Source organism: Cyprinus carpio, chromosome A5 (genome assembly GCF_018340385.1).
Source record: "Cyprinus carpio isolate SPL01 chromosome A5, ASM1834038v1, whole genome shotgun sequence".
Classification (NCBI taxonomy): Eukaryota; Metazoa; Chordata; class Actinopteri; order Cypriniformes; family Cyprinidae; genus Cyprinus; species Cyprinus carpio.
In genome coordinates this window covers 19725996-19748949 of record NC_056576.1, presented here as the reverse complement: position 1 = coordinate 19748949, position 22954 = coordinate 19725996, and the positions used below count along the sequence as shown (strand labels likewise).

Sequence of the window (22954 nt, the reverse complement as noted above, 5' to 3'; positions counted from 1 at the left end):
AAATGTACCTTTTCGTTTTTAAAACTTGTTGGTACAATATTGTACCTTCATCAAAGGTACAAATCTTGTTCTTTAAGGTACCACCCTTACAAGCCCATTTGTACCTTAACTGTGGCAAATATGTTCCTTCAAGAACTATTAAAGGCCATTTTCCTATTGAATAACATGCACATTCAACAACTGAAAGCAAATTATATTTTAATATCAGTAAATGCAAATACAACTTAAATCAGTTACAGCATGCATTGGGACAATTTCCTGGAATAACTGAAATGCAGATTAGAAAAGAAGAGTTCATTGATTGTTAATGGTATTTCTTGTTTGCCATTGTATAAAATAGCAATTCCCACATTTGAGTATTTAAGTATTTTACATGACCATAAGTATTTAAGCATACCCATGGTGAACAGGCTTCTCTCATGCACTCTTGAATTTGCAGTATAGAGCTAGGGCTACTGTAAGGTGAAAGGTAAGATGTTCACTAAAAAATAAGATGGAAAAAGTCACTTGGATGTCATTTAATATAATTGTTTACTCACCCTCATGTCATTCCAAACCCATAAGACTTTAGTTACTCATCAAAACACATAAAGATCTTTTGAATGAAATCTGACAGATTTCTGTCCCTTCACTGACAGTCCACGCAACTGCCACTTTGATGCTTTAAAATTCATAAAGCGATTATAAAACGAATCCATATGAATAGAGTAGTTTAGTCCAAATTTTCTGAAGAGACTCAATTGCTTTATAGTATGAACAAACTGAACTTAAATCTTTTATTCACATAGAAACACTGAACAAACTGATGCTGCCAGTGTATAGACATCAGCAAAAGAGACTTACTGGTTGTCTTCTTCTGGTCCTGCAAAGTCTTCAAATGGGCATGAAATAGCATCCACCCCAACAGTAGACACAGTCTTCACCTGCATATAAATGCAAAATACACATGTAATGTCAATATTACACTGCAAGATTCTATCATATTTAATGTGAATGACTTGTTTCTTTAGTGTAAAGCTTCATAAATCCCCGACAGTAAACTGCTACCGCATTCTATTTATGACGTACTGACACAAAGTTCAAATTATTTTTAACGGTCACTTTGTCGCATCCAGTGTAGACAGACTTTAGCTGTTGTTGGCGCGCCCAGTGTAGACACGGTGTTATACATTTTTGATTCAGTTAAATGCAAGCATAAAACTCACCTTTGAATTTCCTCCTTTGTTCTGATAATTCAAGTCGTGCCTCTCTTAAGCTTACGAAATTCCTCTGACAATAAAGAAGCTGAAGTCCTGCTGGTTGTGCTGGCGCTGTAGCCGCTCTCCGCTGTTTGAAAATTCCATTAATGGCTGCTGCGACTTGCACAGTAATTTCCACCTAACTTGTACGTTTGACTTGAGAACTTTTATGTACCTTCATTTCAGTTGTACCTTGAAAGGTACTAAACAGTATCATCAGAGGTCTTTACTGTACCATTAAAGGTACAGTTATTGAAAAGGTACAAAACTGTTCTTTGAGGAGCATTATTTGTACCATTGTGTACCTTTTTTTCTGAGAGTGTATTTTGTGTGCTTGAACGTCATTTGTGGGCAAATTCTCCCCCGTGAGATTTCATAAGGCTTCAGTAGATTTGAGGAAGTGAATCTTCAATGCCATATTGTCTCGTTCCCTCCTCTTAGGGAACCGAGGTTACGTAAGGTAACTGGAGAAGTTACAAATTTCAGAATTACTTCACATAACTACATGATGGTAATTAAAGGATGACAGAAGTTTTTGGGGTGAACTTTGTGATTTATGTATTTGTAATGTTTGATCAAAATTGACAGACTTCTCTCTGGTGATGCATAAAAGACTTCTCCAGCCATTTTATTCTGCTTAACCCCACCCCTTCACAATCTCCCACATCTCAAAATCCAATCAACAACCAAAGGATAGAACCAAGTTCACACACTGCTTTTTTTTTTCAATAATTTGTTATATTTGGATGTATATCACAAATGAAAGAAAAAATAATAATCTGTCGCTACTTCCATGTGGCCATATGCTGCATAAGAAAATTAGTACACTTCACCCTATCCTGATGTAGAGGTGGGTAAATGATGATAGAACCCATGATCTTGGCATTGTTAGTGCCATGCTTAACTGTTTGAGCTACATGAATGTATATTTCTTTCCGTTACTCATGTTAACATTTGTCATTGTTACTATAGTAAAGTGAGATGTGTCTCTCTGAGATGTTTATCACAACTGCCAGTGGAAGAGTAATATCCCTTCTGCTTTGATCCTTACATATAACCTATAATGATGGAGAGCTAGACACATTCTCTCTTTCTCAACTCTTAGAGCTATCAGGGAAAAAGTCGTGATCAATGTAAAGCGCCACAGTTGTCACACACTCTACAAAGAAGCGTACTTGTGCTCACTCATTCATGGACTGTCAGAGCTGCTGTATATCTTAGACATCATGGTCACACCAAACGGACAGCGACTTCATTTCAATCTTGGATAATCAAAGCATGCAAGAGAGTGAGAGGAATGACTTAAAGGGCTGCAAAGAAAGAAATAGAGAAGGAGTGAGATGCCATGAAAGTCATGAGGAATCGATCATGTCATGTTGTCAGTGCACTGTGAAATGAGTGAGTGCACATCTCATCATCATGCATATTATTCACTTTTAGCAGAAATAAACCACCATCTTCCCGTATACTCAAGCCACACAGAATGTTTACTTTTTCCTCGGAGCTGCTGCACAAATACTGACCATTGTTGTGTGTTGCTTGAATAATGTAGTTTGCTGTCAGGGTTCTGTAGCTTCGGGCAGCAATTTTGTTTTCATTGTGACTCGATAAATAGGAAAGCTGTGGAGGTTCTTTGAAAAGAACAATTAATCTGTATTCACTGCCAAAAATGACAAATATAGTCCTCATCACACCTGTCATGTCACTTTTGTTAGCTCGGACTATTGTGTAATCTTGGCTCCAGCTCAATAATAGAACACAAGCCATTCAAATGTAGGCTATATTTGCTATTTTATTTAGGCTTTTATTGAATAAGGTAAAGTTGTTAATGCAGTCTAGAAGAAAATCTGCCATAGTTTGACCTCAATACAGATAAAACAAGCATGAATTAATATTTTTGTTATTCTATGAGACAGTTGTGCTAGCTTTAATTTTTGCCAATTGTTGTAGGCTACAGATAATTTCACTGATATTTAACCCTTTAGCGCGTACGATCACACCGGTGTGATCAGTTTTGGCTGGTCCCTGAAGCGTACGATCACACCGGTGTGATTAGAACTTTCAGTGCATCACGTCATCAACTGCTAAATTTAAATCCGCTTTCACGCTTTGGCTGGCGCAGAGCCAGATCGGATGCGCTGAGCGCTGAACATATTATCACAAATATTCTGTGTTTTCAACCATATAATGCTTATTTTAGGTTTCAGATATTTAAAAACACATAAGTACTTGCAAAACCATACATTTACAGTTTGTAAAATACACGCTGATGTCTATGGAAACGGCAATAATGACCCTTTAGGGGAGTCGTGGCCTAATGGTTAGAGATTGATATCATATACAGATTGTGTAGGTAACTATAAAGTTTACTCTGCCCTTCTCCGAGTTTACCGGAGACCTACTTTAATGTGTTTCGGGAGGAAAGGATGAATTTGCGTGTTGTAAATCCCACAGCTCGGATTCAGCGCGAACTAACATGGCGGCGCCCATCACCCGGTATAGATTAACTAACACGGTCGATATAAAAGTGTTTAAACTACCAAATATATTTACTTGCATATATTTTAGAATCGGAATATCAGATAAACCATAATATAGTGAGCATGTTTGTGAATATTTTGAATAAAACAGGAAAAACGAAATAAAAGCGATCCATGTGTCATACAGATCTATTTTGGCTTTGGTGTGTCACATGACAAGCATGACGCGTCGCCATGGAAACAGTAAGGCGGCACAATGTAAATAACGGTCGCCTGAAAAAGAACTCACGCCGGGGTCTCAGCTTGAATATTTTAAACTCACGTGCGAAAGGGTTAAACTAAAAATAAAATAAAAATAAGAAACCCCCAGAAATGCAATCAATTTGAAATCATTAATCTACTATATGAATGAATACCCTTGAAAAACAAGCATTTACTTGATGTCAGCCACTACACTGTAAGCATATTATTGTTACATGTTCCCCTGTCGTGTTTTATTGACTCTTACTTTAAAATATTGTTCCTGTGTTCTGTCTTCCTGTGTTTAGTTCCTGTTTTCTTTTCCCCTTGTTCCCTGTGCTATGCTGTGCGGGCTGCACACTCCTCTCCAGTCCATAATTCCTCTCCAGATCCCTCACCAGTTTGACTCTTACTTTAAAATATTGTTCCTGTGTTCTGTCTTCCTGTGTTTAGTTCCTGTTTTCCCCCATTCCCTTTGCTGTCTGGGTTGCTCCCTCATCTGTTTCTATCTGCTTGGTCGCTGATGGCAGACTTGGGTGGGTGGGGGTTATACCCTGATGGCTGAGGTGGCCATTCCTGAAGTTAATGCTGACCTAATCTCTTTTACTCCTAGTTCCCTCGTAACAGCCATGGAGACTGATCGAACCTCCTGTTCTCTTAGTTCCCTCGTCATGGCCACAAAGGCTGATCGAATCCCACATCCTGCACTCTTCTCTCACGCACATTGACAGCCATAACGGGAACTATGTAAGGCTGCTATTTATCGACTATAGCTCAGCTTTCAATACTATAGTCCCCATCAAGCTTGCTTGTAAACTCGAAGACCTCGGTCTAAACTCTTCACTCTATGACTGGATTCAAGACTTCCTCACCGGCAGACCTCAAGTGGTGAAAGTAGGCCAGTTCATCTCCAGCTCCATCACCCAGAACGTAGGAGCCCGACAGGGCTGTGTCCTGAGTCCCCTGCTCTACTCTCTCTACACACATGACTGTGTGTCTTCCCACAGCTTCACATCTATTATCAAATTTGCTGATGATACTGTGGTTCTGGGCCTCATTTCCAACCATAATGAGACCACATACCTGGATGAGGTAGAGAAACTTGCGTCATGGTGCCAGGACAATTGTCTCTCTCTGAATGTGAGCAAAACTAAAGAGCTGATTGTTGACTTCAGAAAGAGACAGCTGCAGCCCTATACTCCTCTTATGATCAGCGGGACCCCTGTGGAGCGGGTGAGCAGCTTCAAGTACCTTGGTGTAAACATCTCCGAGGACCTGACTTGAACTACCCACATTCAAACACAGGTTAATAAAGCCAGGCAAAGACTGTACCACCTGCGACAGCTGAGAAAATTCAGGGTCTCACCAGCAATCCTGAAAACTTTCTATTCAGGGACCATAGAAAGTGTACTGACTCAGTGTATCTCAGTGTGGTATGGGAACATCTCCAGTCAAGACTGCAATCCCTGCAGAGAGTTGTGCGCTTAGCTGAGCGCATCTCAGGGTCTGCTCTTCCATCACCGCAGGACATCTATCTCAAACGCTGCAAAAGCAGAGCTGTTAAAATCATCAAGGACTCAAACCACCCTAGTAACGTCTTTTCACTTTGCTGCCATCAGAATAAAAATCTTGAATCTTGAATCTCCTGCTCTCCTAGTTCCCTTATCTCGGCCACGTAGGCCGCTTCCTTCTCGCTCGTCATTGCCATGGAGGCTGTTTTCTGTTTCCCCACCTCTCAGCCGAACCACTTGAGGTCATCAAATCTGCCAGGTCGCCAAAAGCTTTTAAATCTGCTGGCCTACCCAAAACTCATCATTGCTGCAGACACTTACCTGGTGGCTTCTTAAAGACTCTACTCTTCCATTGTCTCCTGTATCACAGGAGCCGCCCTGGAGGACCCCTATCCTACTGGCACTACCCTGGTCACCTGCCCTCTACCTATCAAAGTCCTACCTACCAAAATCCAGGGATGGACTGTGTTTGGCGCAAGGGGGGAGTACTGTCATGATCTCATTATCACCAGACACCTCTGCACTTCATTTCCCATCACCTTTCCTGGCCATCACCTGCACTTGCTCGTTCATCCCCTACACATGTCACTGATCATCACGTCATCACCACCTCCATATAAACTGTCACACACAATCCCATTGTCTGGACTACTCCTGTTACTCCCGTGATCTACTCACCTGGATACTCACCTTGTGGATTCTTCCTCATCTCTGAAGCTCCAGTCTCCTCCTCCAATCTCCAGTGCTCCCCTTGTGTTCTCCATCTCCCTGTAAGAAAATACTGCCATTTATTATCATTCTGATACTGATATCCATAAGTGTGTGGTGCTACTAACCTCCTTCCATTGACATTACTGCTCACCCTTGCTCTGTTTTCATTTCATATACTCGCCTTGTTCTCTGTTTCCCTCAATAAATCATCCACTGTTGTTTTACCGTAAAAAGTCAATAAGTCAAAACATTTTGAATTGTTGTTAGGTACCTCCTACCTTGTTGTTAGGTAGGGGGCAGTCATGGCCTAATGGTTAGAGAGTCAGGCTTGTAACCTGAAGGCTGCAGGTTCGAGTCTCGAAAGGTGCAATGAAGAAAGATTGATGCCCAATAGAGGCACAGGATCTCATGGGTGCCCTTTATTTTTGCCATTGGAGCTTGGCATTAGTATGTTGTGATGTTTAGTTTGTAAAATGGCACATGTGACTATTTTGTTGTGTACAACAGAATGTTTAATCTTGAACTGAAGCTGTGTGTTTGTAATAGACTTTGCATACCTTTTAGTTCATTTCTGAAGTGTGAGCTTCATTGCTGTGGTAGAGATGACCACACACACATCACGTCTGTGTGGCCATACTGATTGGCTAATGGAGGAGACCAATGGTGAATCTCTAGAGGCAGAGATTGTGCCTGCACAGATCTGAGGGACAGATGGAATAAATGGATGCTTGCACAACAGGCATACGCATTAACACTTCCAAGTCGCACAATCGCTAGAATGACCGTGATTCTTACAGATTCACTCTGTTCCTCCATTGTCTTCACTCCATCTTTAAAAATATACTTGCTCTTTTTTTTTCCATATGTGAGTTTACCTTGGACTCCGAGGCTCTTTTTGAAGAATTGAAAAGATGGAGAAAAACATCCTCCTACTCTGCTTTCTCTGTAAAATTAATCAACATTTGCTGCCATCTGCAATTTGAAATGTATGACAAGTGATGCACCTTGTGTTGACCAACTTTGACTGCCTTTCTACAAAACAAAAAAGGGAAAGAGAACGTAAAAATATGTTGACAGTTATGCTGCCAGAGAGCAAAACTCAGTTGACTGCAAATAGTCTACAGAAAGAACAGCACGCAAAACTCACTCTTGCTCTCACGCATATGGTAACGGCATGTTCTCACACACTGTTAGCATATGTTGCTCACGCACTGAAAGACTAACTACAGAAACTGGCAATGAACCGGAAAAAGAGCACATCCACCGATTTCTTCTCAGGTAAACACCTCTGAGTGCTCCCTCAGTCTGCTTTTTCTCCCTCTGTGTATCCTTCTTTTTAGTTTTTGCTGGCTCACCTTGTCTTTGTCTATAACAGGCTATCATTTTGTTGAACTGGCTAGTCTTTGTGGGTGTATTTTTGTGAGTTCAGTGTTTATACAGTATTGATATTGCAAGACGGTTTCTTCTCAATGCCTTGGCTGCACATTTTCAACAGGTGCGTGTTCTTTTCATCATGTATTTAAATTGCCGATTTTCTTTACTGTAAAAAAAATAAAATAAAAAAATTTTTGTACATGTATGGTAAAACTGTAAATGGTTAACATTTTTAGAAGTCCCTGTGTGTGTCCCATATGAGATTATATTTTGTTTCATGTAGTTTGTAGTTTGTAGTCATGTAGTTTGTAGTTTGCATTAGGGCTTTCTTAGTGTTTTGTTTCTGTTTGTTTTTAGTTCATGTTTATTGCATGATTTTAGTGACATGTTCTACCCTGATGATGTTTTGTGTTTGTGTGTATGACCTGCGCACTGTCTATATATGAGTATTGGCCATGTTTTATGGACAGGCCAATCTTATTCATCATGTCTTATTATTCTTCTACCTTTATTATCAGTGTATTTTAATTATATATTATAATTTGTTATAATGTGTATTTTACATGATATGAATATCTGGTTATAATTTGTAAAATATACAGGCACCAAATACTGTCCTGTAATGCATATAACATTGTCACTGTAGTTTTTACAGTGAATTTCTGGCAACCACAGCTGCTTATTTTTAAAATGTTAAATTTAACATGATATTTTTTTTTACAGTGTTTAGTAGCTGGTGTTGTTTGTGCTGACATTAAATAAGATTGATTGGATGGCAGAAAAACTTGGGAAAACAGTAAATGATCCATATGCATGTGAAGCATGTGTTTGTGTGTGTAAATGCATGAAGAAATAAGAGTTGATGTCTTATCAAGGAAACATGCATTATGAATATCAGTAATCAGTAGTGATGGATGTAGTAACAATGTGAGTGTGTGCACATTAAATTTTTGTCCACACATTCTGTAGACAAATATACCTGATCTTTGGAGCCTAAAATACAGTAGAGCAGAACACATGCAGACCTGAGCAGCTGGAGGAAAAGAGAGAGGGCGAGAAAACTGATCAGCTGCTGTATTACTCTCTGACCTACTTAGAAGAATTTATCATAGATTTTTTTTTCCCCCAGTCATTTTAGTAATTGGTTACATACAATCATATAATGAAGTTATTAAACTATGGCTCTCTTGTGCTTAAGGTCCGCTTGAACTGTAGTAAAACAGAAAGCTTTTTTTTATTAGCTTCTATAGGACTGGGAAAAAAATTTAATTTTGTTGTGAATGATCATGTAATGTTCTTCATATTTTGATAAAATCAAATGAAATGGCACATTTGTGTAAAGAACATTTCTAGTGATCATCTTTGGTTTATTTCAAAGATATTGAAATGTTAGATTTAGAAACAATGGCAAGTAAAGTTTTGTCCCATGTCATACATGCTTTGAATGTCTGTCTATAAATGAGACGGCTCGTAAAAGAGGAGGAAGGATGGCTTTTTTAATGCAATATTGTATGATGTCAGATAACACTTAATCAGAGTTGAACTGTGTCAGAACAAATTCATCTTGATAATGTCAGATAACACTTAAAAAAAAAACATGGTCAGGTCAATGTGTCTGAATAATTTTTGGTCCCAAATTTTTTTTATCAGTTTTACTGGTAGTCCACTGAATTAAGATTTTTCTGGTATAACATCACACTTTACTTTACTAACCTAACCTAAATAAAATAAATGAACTGTACTGCACCCAACACTAAAAAAAAAAAAAAAACAAAATCTGGATCCTGAATCAGAATAAATGATTTTGGGTTCGACTGTGTGTGTGTGTGTGTGTGTGTGTGTGTGTGTTTAGGTATGTATGTGTGTTTTTTTTTTTTTTTTTTTTTTTTTTTTTTTTTTTTAAGGAGTTCCTCTTTTCATGCAGTAACACATTATTTAGGCCTAGAGCTTACGGTGTTAATGATGGGCCACAGAGACAATTTCAGCCAATGTTGGTGAAAGACACTCGTCTGTGTCTCCTTCATGTCACACTTGCAATAATCTCTTTTTTTTCCCCTCTCTTGTGCCATTTGTGTTTTGGTCCCTCTCTCCTCCCATCCCTTGTGTGCATGTTATTGCACTGATGAGGGCTTTACTTTGGCAGTGGCATAAAGTAATCTCCTTTTTGATGTGACCACATCATGGATTCATTAGATTAAATGGAAAAGGCAATAATTCTAAAAATTATTAACGTCTTCTAACAGAAAATGCTATAAATAATTTGATAAAATCAAAGCAGTGGTCATTACGAAGTGATTATTTAGAGAAGTAGAAAACAGCCTGCAAAGATTAAGAGACCAATTGCCCTCTCGATAATAACATGAAGCCGTGAGCCAGTAAATGACACGTTGAAGTAACTGAGAATAAAACAAGGCCCTAATTTCTTGACCGAAGGAATGAAGCAGCAGATCACATTTAATTGCCCACCTCGTGTACTGCGTAACAACATCCTGTCAGGGATCCAGGAACTGAAATACTTAGGAGTTACAGAAACTGAAAGACTGTCTTTTCTTACTTATCTGAAGACACAAGTTTTGCTGATTTCGCTGATATTTCCCCCCCCCCAAGAAACATTAGACCTATAGACCCAACGCTATAGGCACACTGTCAATGTGAAGGCCTTTCAAGTTTTCTTTGTTTATTTTATGATATAAATAAAATATAATTAACAGTTTTATTATACATTTTCCAAATTTATTGTTACACTTTAATTTGTCTTGATAATTTTATTTTATTTTTACCGATGGTGGTTTGTTTTTCTTGGTCCATGTAGGCATTTGTGCTTTGAGGAGAACAGATTGGCCACTTCAGAGCTACCTCTATTTTGGGAGAAAAGTTACTGCTTCTACCAATTTGTATCTAGCCATATGTTCATCTTTCTAAAGCTGTGTGTGGGTTTGTGTACATGATAGACTTGTAGTGGTTGCCTTAAATGTTCTCTGAGATGTGTGTATATTCCTTTGAGGGGGCTATTAAGTGTTTTGCTCATTATCTAGCAGGCATTGATTGTGCACAGTGTCCGACATTCAAAATGCTTCTGCACTGCTAATTGCTTCTGCACAATCACACTGAATTAAAATATAAGACTTCTCTCATTGGAAGATAACAGGATTTAAATGCGTTGTATACAGTCTCACATACTCTTACAGAAATACACACTATTGCTTATGGTTACAATAATGGAGATAGTAGTGCAGTTGACTAAGACATGAGAGACAAAGCAAAGTTACTGATCTTTTTTTTTTTTTACAAGCACACATTAACACATCTGTTCTGAATGATTGCATGTGCAAGAGTTCAGTACAGTCAAATGAATCTTAAGCAGGATTTGTCTTTGTATTCCATGTTTTTACAAAACTAGTAGTTTTTAAAGGCAGGAGGTCGTGTGACATCTTTTGTTGATAGACTTATTTCCTGAATTCAGTTTCTGTGTTGTAAGTCTAATCTCTCTCTGTATTACTGCATCTCTGGAGTTTCTGAAAATAAATTAATATATTTATATTCAGCGAGGAGGGATTAAGCTGATTGAAAGTGACAGTAAAGAATTATAATGTTACAAAAAAAAAAACATTTTATTTTCAAATAAATTGTGTTCTTTTGAAGTTCCTTTTCATCAAAGAATCCTGAAAAAAATGTATCACAAAAAAATATTAAGCAGCACAACTGTTTTTTTAACAATAATAAGAAATGCTTCTTGAGCACCAAATCAGCACATTAAAATGATTTCTGAAGGATCACGTGACACTGATGACTGGAGTAATGATGCTGAAAATTCAGCTTTGCCATAACAGGAATTAATCTTCTTTCAAAAACTTGAGCAGTAGTGTAGGTTAATTGTATATTACTACTAATAATACCTCACATACCTTATGTTTCCTTAGACTTCCTGAACCCTGAACCTGTGCTCACCATTGGATGGTGTTAAAGTTGCTGTTTAATATGCAACCTTGTGTTTTGGCCTTTTCATATTCACTGTTACACTAAGATGTTATTAAACAATACATTAATCTATAATATTTCACAGTTGCTGTGCTGTGAGAGCACCCATGGACACAGATTCCAATTGTAAAGCACACTAAGTGTAACAGCTAAAATTCAACTCATGATTATTTTTTTTTTTTTGGCTGTAAAAGGCGTTTTACCTTCATTCAGCATGAGAAGCAGAGCTGAGACTGTTCTCAATGAGATTGAGAACAGTCCAGCAGGCTTGTTCAATGTTCTGAAACAAGATGAGATTGTTAACGTTCCATGTGGCACGTCAGTGTCTCCATATGACATACAAAAAAGCAAAACTATGACAGAGTTGTAATTCACTTTACTTACATTCTCTATATCAAACTCAGATTAACATGGCAATATTTCTTGGTGAAATTGGGAAATCTCATTGCCGCAATAGCTGGTGCACATGGGGCTCATTACCATATAAATGTGTTCCATGCACTCTTGTTTCATTGGGAAGACTTGTCTGCTACAGGTTCAGGAGCTGTTTGCTTTGCAGATCTGTGAGTGGAATGGCATAGGCCAGTGGCCAGTCTTTAAACACATGGTCCAGACAGGGAGTTGTGGAAATCCCTTCACCTCGGTTCTCTTCTGATTTTCCAGATGCTTTTTTTTTTGTTGTCATTCTTATCATTCTCTATTTCTGGTCTTCTTTTTGTCTTGTCAGATATGAGGGGTCCTCCAGGCCACTGGATGTCATGTGGTCACCCATGTGCTGAACATGCTGTGTGGAACCCCAAATTCTGTGTTGTCACAGACTATCAAATGCTGCTGCTGGACAAAGAGGAGGTATCATACACACTGACACAGAAAGAGCCTTTTCTCATGGTTCACACGTCCGTACAATTTTTCTTAACTGGCTATGGTATTTACATCCATTTCAGGTGATCTGATCAACTGGACAGTGATAAATATAGGTGTAAACAGGGTTCGAAACTTTTTGTCATCGGGTTACTGAACCCAGATTAGGTGGTGGTTTATGGCAAATATTTTGCTGTAAATGTCTTATGCTAAGATTTAAGCTAAAAAGTATATTTGGGAGTAACAGTGGCTATTTGTTTTGTACTTTTTTGCACGTAATAAAGATGAAAATGACTTTTTTTGCTTTAAGCTGTCAGCAAAATCAAGTTTTTTGAATTGAATACTTTTAGTAACTTAATAAAAAAATATATTTTTATATGATATATCTATTATTATTATTATCTGAATCTGTATATGTATATATAAATATACATACACACATACTATATATATATAGTGTAAGAGTATTCATACTGTAACTGTATTAAAATAATAGAAGCTAATCTGTAACTGTGCTAAATATGCATACCACAATGTGTTTTTTTTTTTTTTTTAAACATAGTTTTGCACATTTTTGGCTTCTGAAAATTATATTCATATGTTTTCTTTTAGTTTTATCGTTATTTATTTATTTATTTGGTAACACTTTCTTTTAAGGATCAATTCTCACTATTAGCTGCTTGCTTATTAGCATTTGTGTTTTACTATAATATTGGCTAATTATTAGCACTTACAAAGCACATAAAAATGTGTTATCGGCATGAGCATATTTTAGATCCCTAAATCCTACCCCATACCTGAACTTTGATTGTTTGATAAACTAAAGATTGTTTTTAGCCTTCAAAATATAATTTCTGCGGAGCCCTTTAGCACTGTATGTTGTTTCATTTAATTCAGATCCCTCCAAAGGGTACGTCAAGAAAAGAATCCGCTTACAGGCGAGTGCTAATATGAAAAGTAATATTATGAATCAAATTTCACTCCACCTTGACTTCAGACCTAAATTATATTTAGTATTTGGAAAAAATCTCAGTTATGAAACTAAAATGTCAGTGTCATTAAATTGGTTTGAATTGTCAGGAAACCAGATTGCTGTAGCTGAAATTGAATGTGGACTCTTTCTTGATGGCAAATTCACAGTTGGTAATAACAACAAAAGCACACAGGCTCAAGAGAATACACATTCTGAGTGTTTGGTTATAACACCATGAGTCAAGTCAAGTCTGCTTTGTCAATTCTTCCACATGTACAGTACATACATACAGATAATTGAAATTGTGTTACTCTCAGAACCTTGGTGCATGAACACAAAAACAACAACATAAAATAAAAAACAAATCCAAAATAAAACAAAACAAATACAAAAATAAAAACAAGTAAAAAAAAAAAAAAAAGATAAGTAAAGCAGCACAAGGCACATGGCAGATAGAGTGCAAAACAGTGCAGATATAATTGTAGTGCAAAAGAGCTTATTCAGTCTGATTAAAGTGACAAAAATCTCAGAGAGCATCTTTATTTAAACTGACTGAAGAAGTAGTTGAATGAAGTCAGTTAAATGCTGAATGAGGTAGTGAGCAGACTAGTGCTGCACAAAGTGTCTGGTGCAGGTCACAGTGTGTTAGTGGGAGTGAGGTTCAGAGTTCAGTGGTGCATGGGGTAAAAGAGGGAGGAAGTTCAGCTTCCTGACAGCCTGATGAAAGAAGCTGTCCTTCAGTCTGATGGTCCTGGCCTGGAGACTCCGCAGTCTCCTCCCTGATGGCAGCAGACTGAAGAAGCTGTATGATGGGTGGGTGGGATCACCTGCAATGCAGAGGGCTTTATGGGGTTGGGACGAGTTCCATAAATGTGTTGCTGCCGACCCGTACTGCCTGAGGTCTTCCAGTCTAAAAAGTCCAAGAGCCAGTTGCACAGCGAAGTGTTGAGCCCCAGCTGGACCAGTTTGTGAATGAGTTGTTGAGGGATGATTGTGTTGAATGCTGAACTGAAGTCTATGAACTGCATTTTGACATATGAGTCTTTTTTGTCCAGATGTGTGAGTGCTGAGTGAAGGGTAGTGGCGATGGCATCATCGGTCGAGCGGTTGGACCGATATGCAAACTGGAAGGGGTCCAGAGAGGTTGGGAGGGCAGACTTGATGTGGTGCATGACTAGCTGTTCAAAGCACTTCATGAGAATAGGGGTAAGTGCAACTGGATGGTAGTCATTGAAGCAGGATGGAGATGGCTTCTTCTGGACTGGAATGATGGTGGTAGCTTTGAAGCATGTGGGAACAACAGCCTGACTAAGTGAGATGATGAAAATGTCTGTGAAGACATCAGTGAGTTCCACTGCACAGTCTCTCAGTTCACGCCCAGGAATTTTGACAGGACCCGGAGCTTTGTGTGCACTGATCCTGCTGAGGGATCTCCTCACACTGTCTGAGGACAGCGTCATTACCTGGTCGCCGGGAGGTGGTGGAGTCTTCTGTGCAGTGGTGCTGTTTTGTGCCTCAAAGCGAGCGGAGATGAGGATCAGCTCGTTCAGCAGGGAGATGGTGCTGTCACAGGTCCGCGGTAGGGGGTTGTAGTCCGTAATAGTCTGTATCCCCTGCCACAGGCTCCGAGTGTCTCTGCTGTCGCTGAAACGATGGGCTATCCTCCTGGAGTACTGTCTCTTACCCTCTCTGATGCCGCGGGATAGGTTGGCCCTAGACATCCTCAGGCCCACCTCATCTCCAGCTCTGAAGGCAGAATTCCGTGTCTTTAAGCGATAGTTCACCCAAAAATTAAAATTTGATGTTTATCTGCTTACACCCAGGACATCCAAGATATAGGTGACTTTGTTTCTTCAGTAGAACACAAATTATGATTTTTAGTTTCAGGCGTTGCAGTCTTTCAGCTGTACAATGCTTGGCAAATGGTAACAGAATCTATAAGATAGAAAAAAACATGCACTGACAAATCCAAATTAAACCATGCGGCTCGTGATGATACATTGATTGACCCTTCTGGCCACACTTGTATTTGTTTGTGAACTGGTTTGGCGACTTTAATGAGTGGTCTGTATGCAGGCCGAGGGTTAGGAATGGAAGGAGAGCATGGTCATATTGGCAGTCAGACCTGCCCAGATCTGACGCTGCATTCCCCAGACTTGAGTTCTTCTCTCTTCCTATTTCTCCTTCTGTATTCTTCTCAATAGAACTTTTTTGCCATACCTAACAATAGTGAGTAAATTAAGAAAACATTTACAGACTTTTCAGACCGATGAGCCTTGTAAAAATCGACGCGTTTCAGAAGGCGAGGCATAGAGGAGAAACAATAATGTACAGTCGTGGCCAAAAGTTTTGAGAATTACATAAATATTAGTTTTCAAAAAGTTTGCTGCTAAACTGTTTTAAATCTTTGTTTCAGTTGTTTCTGTGATGTACTGAAATATAATTACAACTTCAATGTTTCAAAGGCTTTTATCGACAATTACATGACATTTATGCAAAGAGTCAGTATTTGCAGTGTTGGCCCTTCTTTTTCAGGATCCTGCAATTCGACTGGGCATGCTCTCAATCAACTTCTGGGCCAAATCCCGACTGATAGCAACCCATTCTTTCATAATAACTTCTTGGAGTTTGTCAGAATTAGTGGGTTTTTGTTTGTCCACCCGCCTCTAGAGGATTGACCACAAGTTCTCAATGGGATTAAGATCTGGGGAGTTTCCAGGCCATGGACCCAAAATTTCAACATTCTGGTCCCCGAGCCACTTAGTTATCACTTTTGCCTTATGGCACGGTGCTCCATCGTGCTGGAAAATGCGTTGTTCTTCACCAAACTGTTGTTGGAAGAAGTTGCTGTTGGAGGGTGTTTTGGTACCATTCTTTATTCATGGCTGTGTTTTTTGGGCAGAATTGTGAGTGAGCCCCTCTCCCTTGGATGAGAAGCAACCCCACACATGAATGGTGTCAGGATGCTTTACTGTTGGCATGACACAGGACTGATGGTAGCGCTCACCTTTTCTTCTCCGGACAAGCCTTTTTTCCAGATGCCCCAAACAATCGGAAAGGGGCTTCATCGGAGAATATGACTTTGCCCCAGTCCCCAGCAGTCCATTCACTATACTTTCTGCAGAAGATCAATCTGTCCCTGATGTGTTTTTTGGAGAGAAGTGGCTTCTTTGCTGCCCTTCTTGACACCAGGCCATCTTCAAAAGTCTTGGCCTCACTGTGCGTGCAGATGCGCTCACACCTGCCTGCTGCCATTCCTGAGCAAGCTCTGCACTGGTGGCACTCCGATCCCGCAGCTGAATCCTCTTTAGGAGACGATCCTGGCGCTTGCTGGACTTTTTGGATGCCCTGAAGCCTTCTTTACAAGAATTGAACTCTTTCCTTGAAGTTCTTATGAACCTATACATTGTTTTGATTTAGGTGCAATCTTAGTAGCCACAATATCCTTTGCCTGTGAAGCCATTTTTATGCAACGCAATGAGGCTGCACGCGTTTCTTTGCAGGTCACCATGGTTAACAATGGAAGAACAATGATTTCAAGCATCACCCTCCTTTAAACATGTCAAGTCTGCCATTCTAAGCCAATCAGCCTGACATAATGATCTCCAGCCTTGTGCTCGTCAACATTCTCACCTTAGTTAACAAGATGATTACTGAAATGATCTCCGCAGGTCCTGTAATGACAGCAATGAAATGCAGTGGAAAGGTTTTTTTGGGATTAAGTTAATTTTCATGGCAAAGAAGGACTATGCAATTCATCTGATCACTCTTCATAACATTCTGGAGTATATGCAAATTGCTATTATAAAAACTTAAGCAGCAACTTTTCCAATTTCCAATATTTATGTAATTCTCAAAACTTTTGGCCACGACTGTACAGTACGTGAAAATATATATATTTTTTTTAACCTTAAACCGCATAAACAACTTTCATTACACCAAATATACAAAATAATGTTCTATTTAGCGACAACATATGACCCCTTTAAGGCGCTAGAAGCCCTTTGATTAATATATTCACACTCTGTCCGTGTGTGTGCTTGTTTTATTTGAATTCTTTATGTCTTGCTGCCTCTGATTGCCAGACTTGAGTCTGTTCAATTCAGATGGAATATATTAATTATGAGATGAGAGGCAGGTTAATATGTGCACAATAGTGTCTTTCTTTGTCTTTCATGTGTTCCGCTCTCAGATACACCCTCTGCTTCTACAGAAGAAGAGGGCCGACACCTGCAAATCCAGACTGCTGCGTCGCACCATCAGTGTTCCTGTGGAGACACAGTTCCCAGAATTCCAGTGTCATCTCTCAGTGGACAATGGTGAGTGTACTACTGTTACTCAATATTGTTTACAACACGGACCAGGCCAGGGGTCAAGGTCTCTCATGGTCATGCGAAAACCTAGAAATATCTGGAAAACCTAGAAATATAAGGAAATGTAGAACTTTTATTCATACTTTTGTAGTTATGCTTGACTCTCAAAGTATTTTATCCGCTAGAATTAACTCTTTGTGTATGGGTTTATAAAGTCTTAGTCAAAATATGTTTCCTACCCCACAAAAAAAACTTTATAGTTATTTTTATTTATTTATTTATTTATTTATTTATTTATTTATAATTATGAGGTATTGGGCAAACTTTTGGTCACTTTATGTGCAGATGAACACATTTGTTGTTGTGATTAACGAAGAGAGCAAATGCAAATTGTACTAGTAATATACTAATACACATATACACACATACACATATACACATTTACTTGAGCCATGTCATTTCCATTGAGGCCAGCAGAGGAGGATGTTGGCTGCAAAATTATTTTCTTCAGGCAAAGGATGTTTCTTCCAGTGCTGCGTTCTTCCAGTTTGGACTAGCTTTTATACTCTGTGTTTTTATTTTGTTCACATTTTTACCTATTATCTATCATGTGTGCATACTGTACTTTATTTGGCTAATGTTGATTTGTCCAATTTGACTGGCCTACCAATGCATGTATATTTTCCCATGAACATGCTACTGCAAAATGGGCCCTGTCAAATGAATAAATTTTTAGTGAAATCCCTTTAAATGTGTGTTGAGTGGTTGTTCATGTGAGACTAATGCTTTTAGCATGTGTGGAGCATCAATTTTGGTCACACCTATATTACCTGGATTTAAAATACAGAACACATTTCTAGGAAATTGATTTAAAATCAGATGTTTTCAGTAGTGAATATAGACAAGCCTGATCTAGGATCATTGGAGATTTAAAGTAATATTCTGGGTTAAATACTATTTAAACATTTCTTACATGCTCTTGAAATTAAATAATTAAGTAGCCTAATGTTTTTATTAAGTTGTGATCACGTTAATTAGCCTACAGTTTCTGGTGTATTGAAAACATTTCATGACACACATTATCTGGTACTTGCCTAAAAAGACGGGTTTATGTTGTATGTTAGATTACAGGCTACATGATACAATATGATTTTGCTCATTTTGGTGCTTGATACGCTGCTGTTCCGAGGTTTACTGCTACAGTATGCTGCAGTGTTACTGATGTGAAACCTGCAAATGTGACAAAAGAGGAACAAGCTGTAATTGTGATGCTGATGATATAAAATAAGTTAATATATAATGTTACTGCTCTTGTGTGTATTTGTGTGAGCACTCTGTGATGAGTGTGAAAGGTTTCTATTTACAGTGTGTTTTTGCAGTGTTGAGCATTGTAGCCAATCATACACATCTCTACTGAGCGTGTGAATGTAATGAACAGACAGATTAAGTGTTTAAGATGGTCTGAATTCACTCGACACTGCTGAAAGAGCATGAGTTTGTTTAATAACCTGCCCAACCTAAATCCGAGCAGCTGAGTCCTTAGCCATCTTCAAGAATCAGCTTAAAACACATCTCTTCCATCTTTATTTGACCCTCTAACTTTAGCACTCACTATTCTAATTCTATTCTATAGCATAGAATAGTTACATTATTTTCAGGACATGTAACTTTATATTCAGATTTATGTTTTTTATATTTATATTTTATATCCAGTATATTACAGTATACTCAAATTCATAACGCATATATTAAAAGTGATTAACATATGATCAGATTTATAAATGTATTTCCAGATTTACTTTGAAAGTGTTTCTTGTTTGCCCCCACCCTGTACTGAATAACTGGTTGAAGATAAAAGCAAAACTGAAGTAAATCGCCTAGCTCACTCTTTTGCTCCCTTTGAGAACTGGAGCACCTTCTGTTGGATGTTTTGAACCAGAGGGTGAGAGCAGGAACAACCCCACTAACTAAAACAAATTCCTTTTATGCGAAGAGTGTAAATCATGTACTGTAACTCAAAACTGCAAATCGAAAGCTCAAATAATCAAATCAATACGGTACTCGTCAGAGAGCCTTTATAAAATATCTCTCAAATTCTTAATAATAGTATTGTTAACTTCTTTTTCTGTATAATCTGTTCTCTGTTGGTTAACACAGCTTCTGCACAGCACTGTAGTGCTGAATGCTGTGTACTGATGTCAAAATTCCTATAAATCACTATTAGTGCATGTAGCTTGTTAACCTCACAGACAAACATCAAAGAGAGATGTTGTCCTATTACTTATTCATGTTTATCAATGGTGTGTAGCAAAATAAAGATAAATTAATGGCTCATTAAAATGCTTAGACTGATGGTATGCTAGTAGCTCATTAATGCTCATGCACACTAATCTGGTAGTGTGCAGTTTGATACTTAGTATGTGTCATGGGGAATTTCAGAATGAGATCATAATGAATGTGAGCACATTTTTTTTTATTGTGGTCACCAGTGTTTACTTGACTCATTAGTGGGATTAGGTGTCCATAAATATTGTGCGTTTTATTTGTCCTTCTATAAACAGACAGACTGTGAATAAAAACTGCAGGCTTGTGAAAAGTCGTGTCACTGATACTGTGTCTTTAAGTAGCATGAGAAAAGTAGGAGCAAAAGAGAGATGGCAACTTACAGGAATAGTCGATCTACATGCACACCACATGCGTCCATTCTGTCTCTGTTTTTCTCCCTCTGTCTCTCTTTCTGAAGCTGTAGACAAACATAGAACAGCAGCTGGGGCACAGAGCGCATAGGGTGAAGGGAGAAGCTCTTCTCTCTCTCTCTCTTCTGTCTCCTTTCAGCACTGGTGTTCTGTTGTTGGACAGCAGTTCAGCATTCTGTGAAGTTATGGAGTCTGAGACGAGCCCTGAGTCGGAGGGTCAGTCTGGTAAGTGCTTGTGCAGGAAAGATGCTCTCGGACCTTGCCTCAGTATTGGTGGACTGGAGATGGATTGCTGTCATAATGTTTGAAATGCTGTAAGAGTACATGTATGAGTTTGGTGAAAACTAGTGTCAGCCTCAAACGGCACGCCTAGACCACCCGCAGTCCGTTCACTGAACGCCTGATTGCATATTGAACAGAAACTAGAAAACGCTTACAAATCAACACTGAATGTGCCAAAGTTCACCATATTAGTGGCTTTACAATCTTTGAAACTGTGGCAAGTTGCAGAGTTGGCAAGATTCAGAGTTGTGTTTAAAGCACTTAGTAGCATGTAAATGAGATTTTCAGGAGCTGAACTGTATGTTCTGCTATGTTTCTGAGTTTATGTGAAATAATCTGTATTTAATACTTTTGGTATTACATTTTTGCAGCTTTTTTATGTGTTTTTGTGCCGCCTATCTCTCTCTCTCTCTCTCTCTTTTTAATTATCTGTCTGTCTGTCTGTTCTTTCGTTTTATTCTATTATTGTGGTACAATACATTTTAGGTAAACCCGGTGCTAAAAGGCCCATAAAAAAAAAATAAATAAATAAAAAACCTTGGTTGATGTCTATCAGCTAGTCTATCTCCGGTCTAAGTGGGTGCATTCTGACCAAAAAAACTGCAGTGTGAGGCAGACTTCAGTAAAAAATTCTCCCTATGACTACACTTAAGAACTATGCATGTCTATATTTACAATAATCATAGTGATTCCAAAGATTGACTAAAAGTTCTTGAAGGAGTGCATGTGTGAAACTGTACTAAGGTGCTTCTATTTTCTGATTTGACTATTGTATTTCTTGAAGGAGTGCATGTGTGAGTTGTGGGTGACTGGAGTGTGCTGTGCAGACTTGATTATGTTAGGGGGAGTTTCACATTTTAAAGGAATTGTGTGTCTTGTGGGTTGTGGCTTTAGTTTGAGAGGGGGAAAGAGTAGATGTATCTGTGTGTGTGGGAGAGAGACAGAGAGAAAGTGTGAGTGAGCAGGACGGGACGGAAGGTTGACTTATGTACACAAATAAATCTCGCTTTCTCCTCTCCTTCACAGTCTCCCTCTTCTTTTCCGCTCACATATTTCAATCCCCCCTATCAGAGCTCTCTTAAAACCTAATGATTAAATGATTATTTGACTATTTTGTCCATTGTGTGTATGCACAGAGAGTACGGTGCAGGTCTAGATAAGGAGCTCTGGAAGAATGCGGTTAGCTGAATGAGCCGACCGCTAAAGTATTTCAGGGAAACAGGACATTCAGGGTCCAACTGGGTCGATTTGCTAAACCGAGAGAGATGGAGAGCTTGCAAAGAAAGCTAGCAAGAAAAAAAGGGAATCCAAATCCATGACACAGTAGTTGAGCCCAACATCTGTCTTAAACGCAGGCCAAACCTCAAAATATCCCAGAATAGCCCCAAATAACACAGTGCAACCGTCCTGCCCTGGCAGAATAGATACCCTCCCATAATCCTCAGTCATGGAAATGTATCACCATGCGATTCAAAGCAGTTAAACCCTTATACTGAGACCAATTCATAGACAGGACTCTTGATGTACCCATAATCAGTTAGTGTTGTGATAAGCGTTTCTTTTGAATGTGCAGTTTAACAGCCGAATGAAGGAATTAAAAGCTTTAGGATCCAGTGCAGCGCTGGCATTTTGCTTCATAATAGGATGAGAGATGCACTTATCCTTAGAGATAAATCAATTTATATCAGCAGAGCAAAACAGCTCTGAATGTTCATATCTGTGTATTTAAACCAATTACAGGAGTTGAAGAAAGAAAACATTTTATGAAAACAGGACTGGACTCATTCTTGTTATTCGGTGCATCTTGTGTCATCTGCTGCAGGGATAAAGTGGAGGACTATCTCTAATGTAGTGGGCATTCAGAAGAGAGGAGTAATTAAAGATAAGAGAGTGCAAGCGACAAGGGCAATGAAAGGGATAGACATAATTTGGATACTTCTCTCCCCTGCCATTCCAGGGAATCTAATCTTCTTTCTGATATTATTTCGAGTGTATGTTAGCAGGGTGCTAATTCCACACTTTACCGTCTGATTCTTAACCTACAGGGGCTTCTTGAATCCTTTGTGCTGTTTTAAAGTTGAGAGATTTCTGTGTTTCATTGACAGAGGCATGATGAAAAGCTATTTGGTAAAATTGCTGTAATGATAGGCCTCGAGTGGCTTATTGCTTTTAAAAAATGACAGTGACGGCAATAAAGATACCAATGACCATGATTAAAGAACCATTTCTGCATGACTTGACCCTTAAAAATGACTTTTGTTGGTGTTACCTAATGTTTTCAGTTTGATTCAGTCATT

The 22954-nt window shown here is 38.7% G+C and overlaps 1 protein-coding gene across 5 annotated transcripts in view; it reads left to right on the top strand.

The window, feature by feature from the left end:
* LOC109090709 (disabled homolog 2-interacting protein-like) overlaps positions 1-22954 on the top strand; it is a 126411-nt gene that overhangs the window by 8806 nt on the left and 94651 nt on the right. For 3 of the 5 annotated variants that reach the window (XM_042756335.1, XM_042756331.1, XM_042756332.1), the window contains exons 3-4: positions 12260-12381; positions 17559-17685. In XM_042756335.1, coding sequence (XP_042612269.1) covers positions 12260-12381; positions 17559-17685 — 249 coding nt within the window. Of the gene's footprint in view, positions 1-12259; positions 12382-17558; positions 17686-20575; positions 20601-22954 lie in introns of those variants that run through there. The other 2 variants (XM_042756334.1, XM_042756337.1) reach the window with 2 other exon arrangements.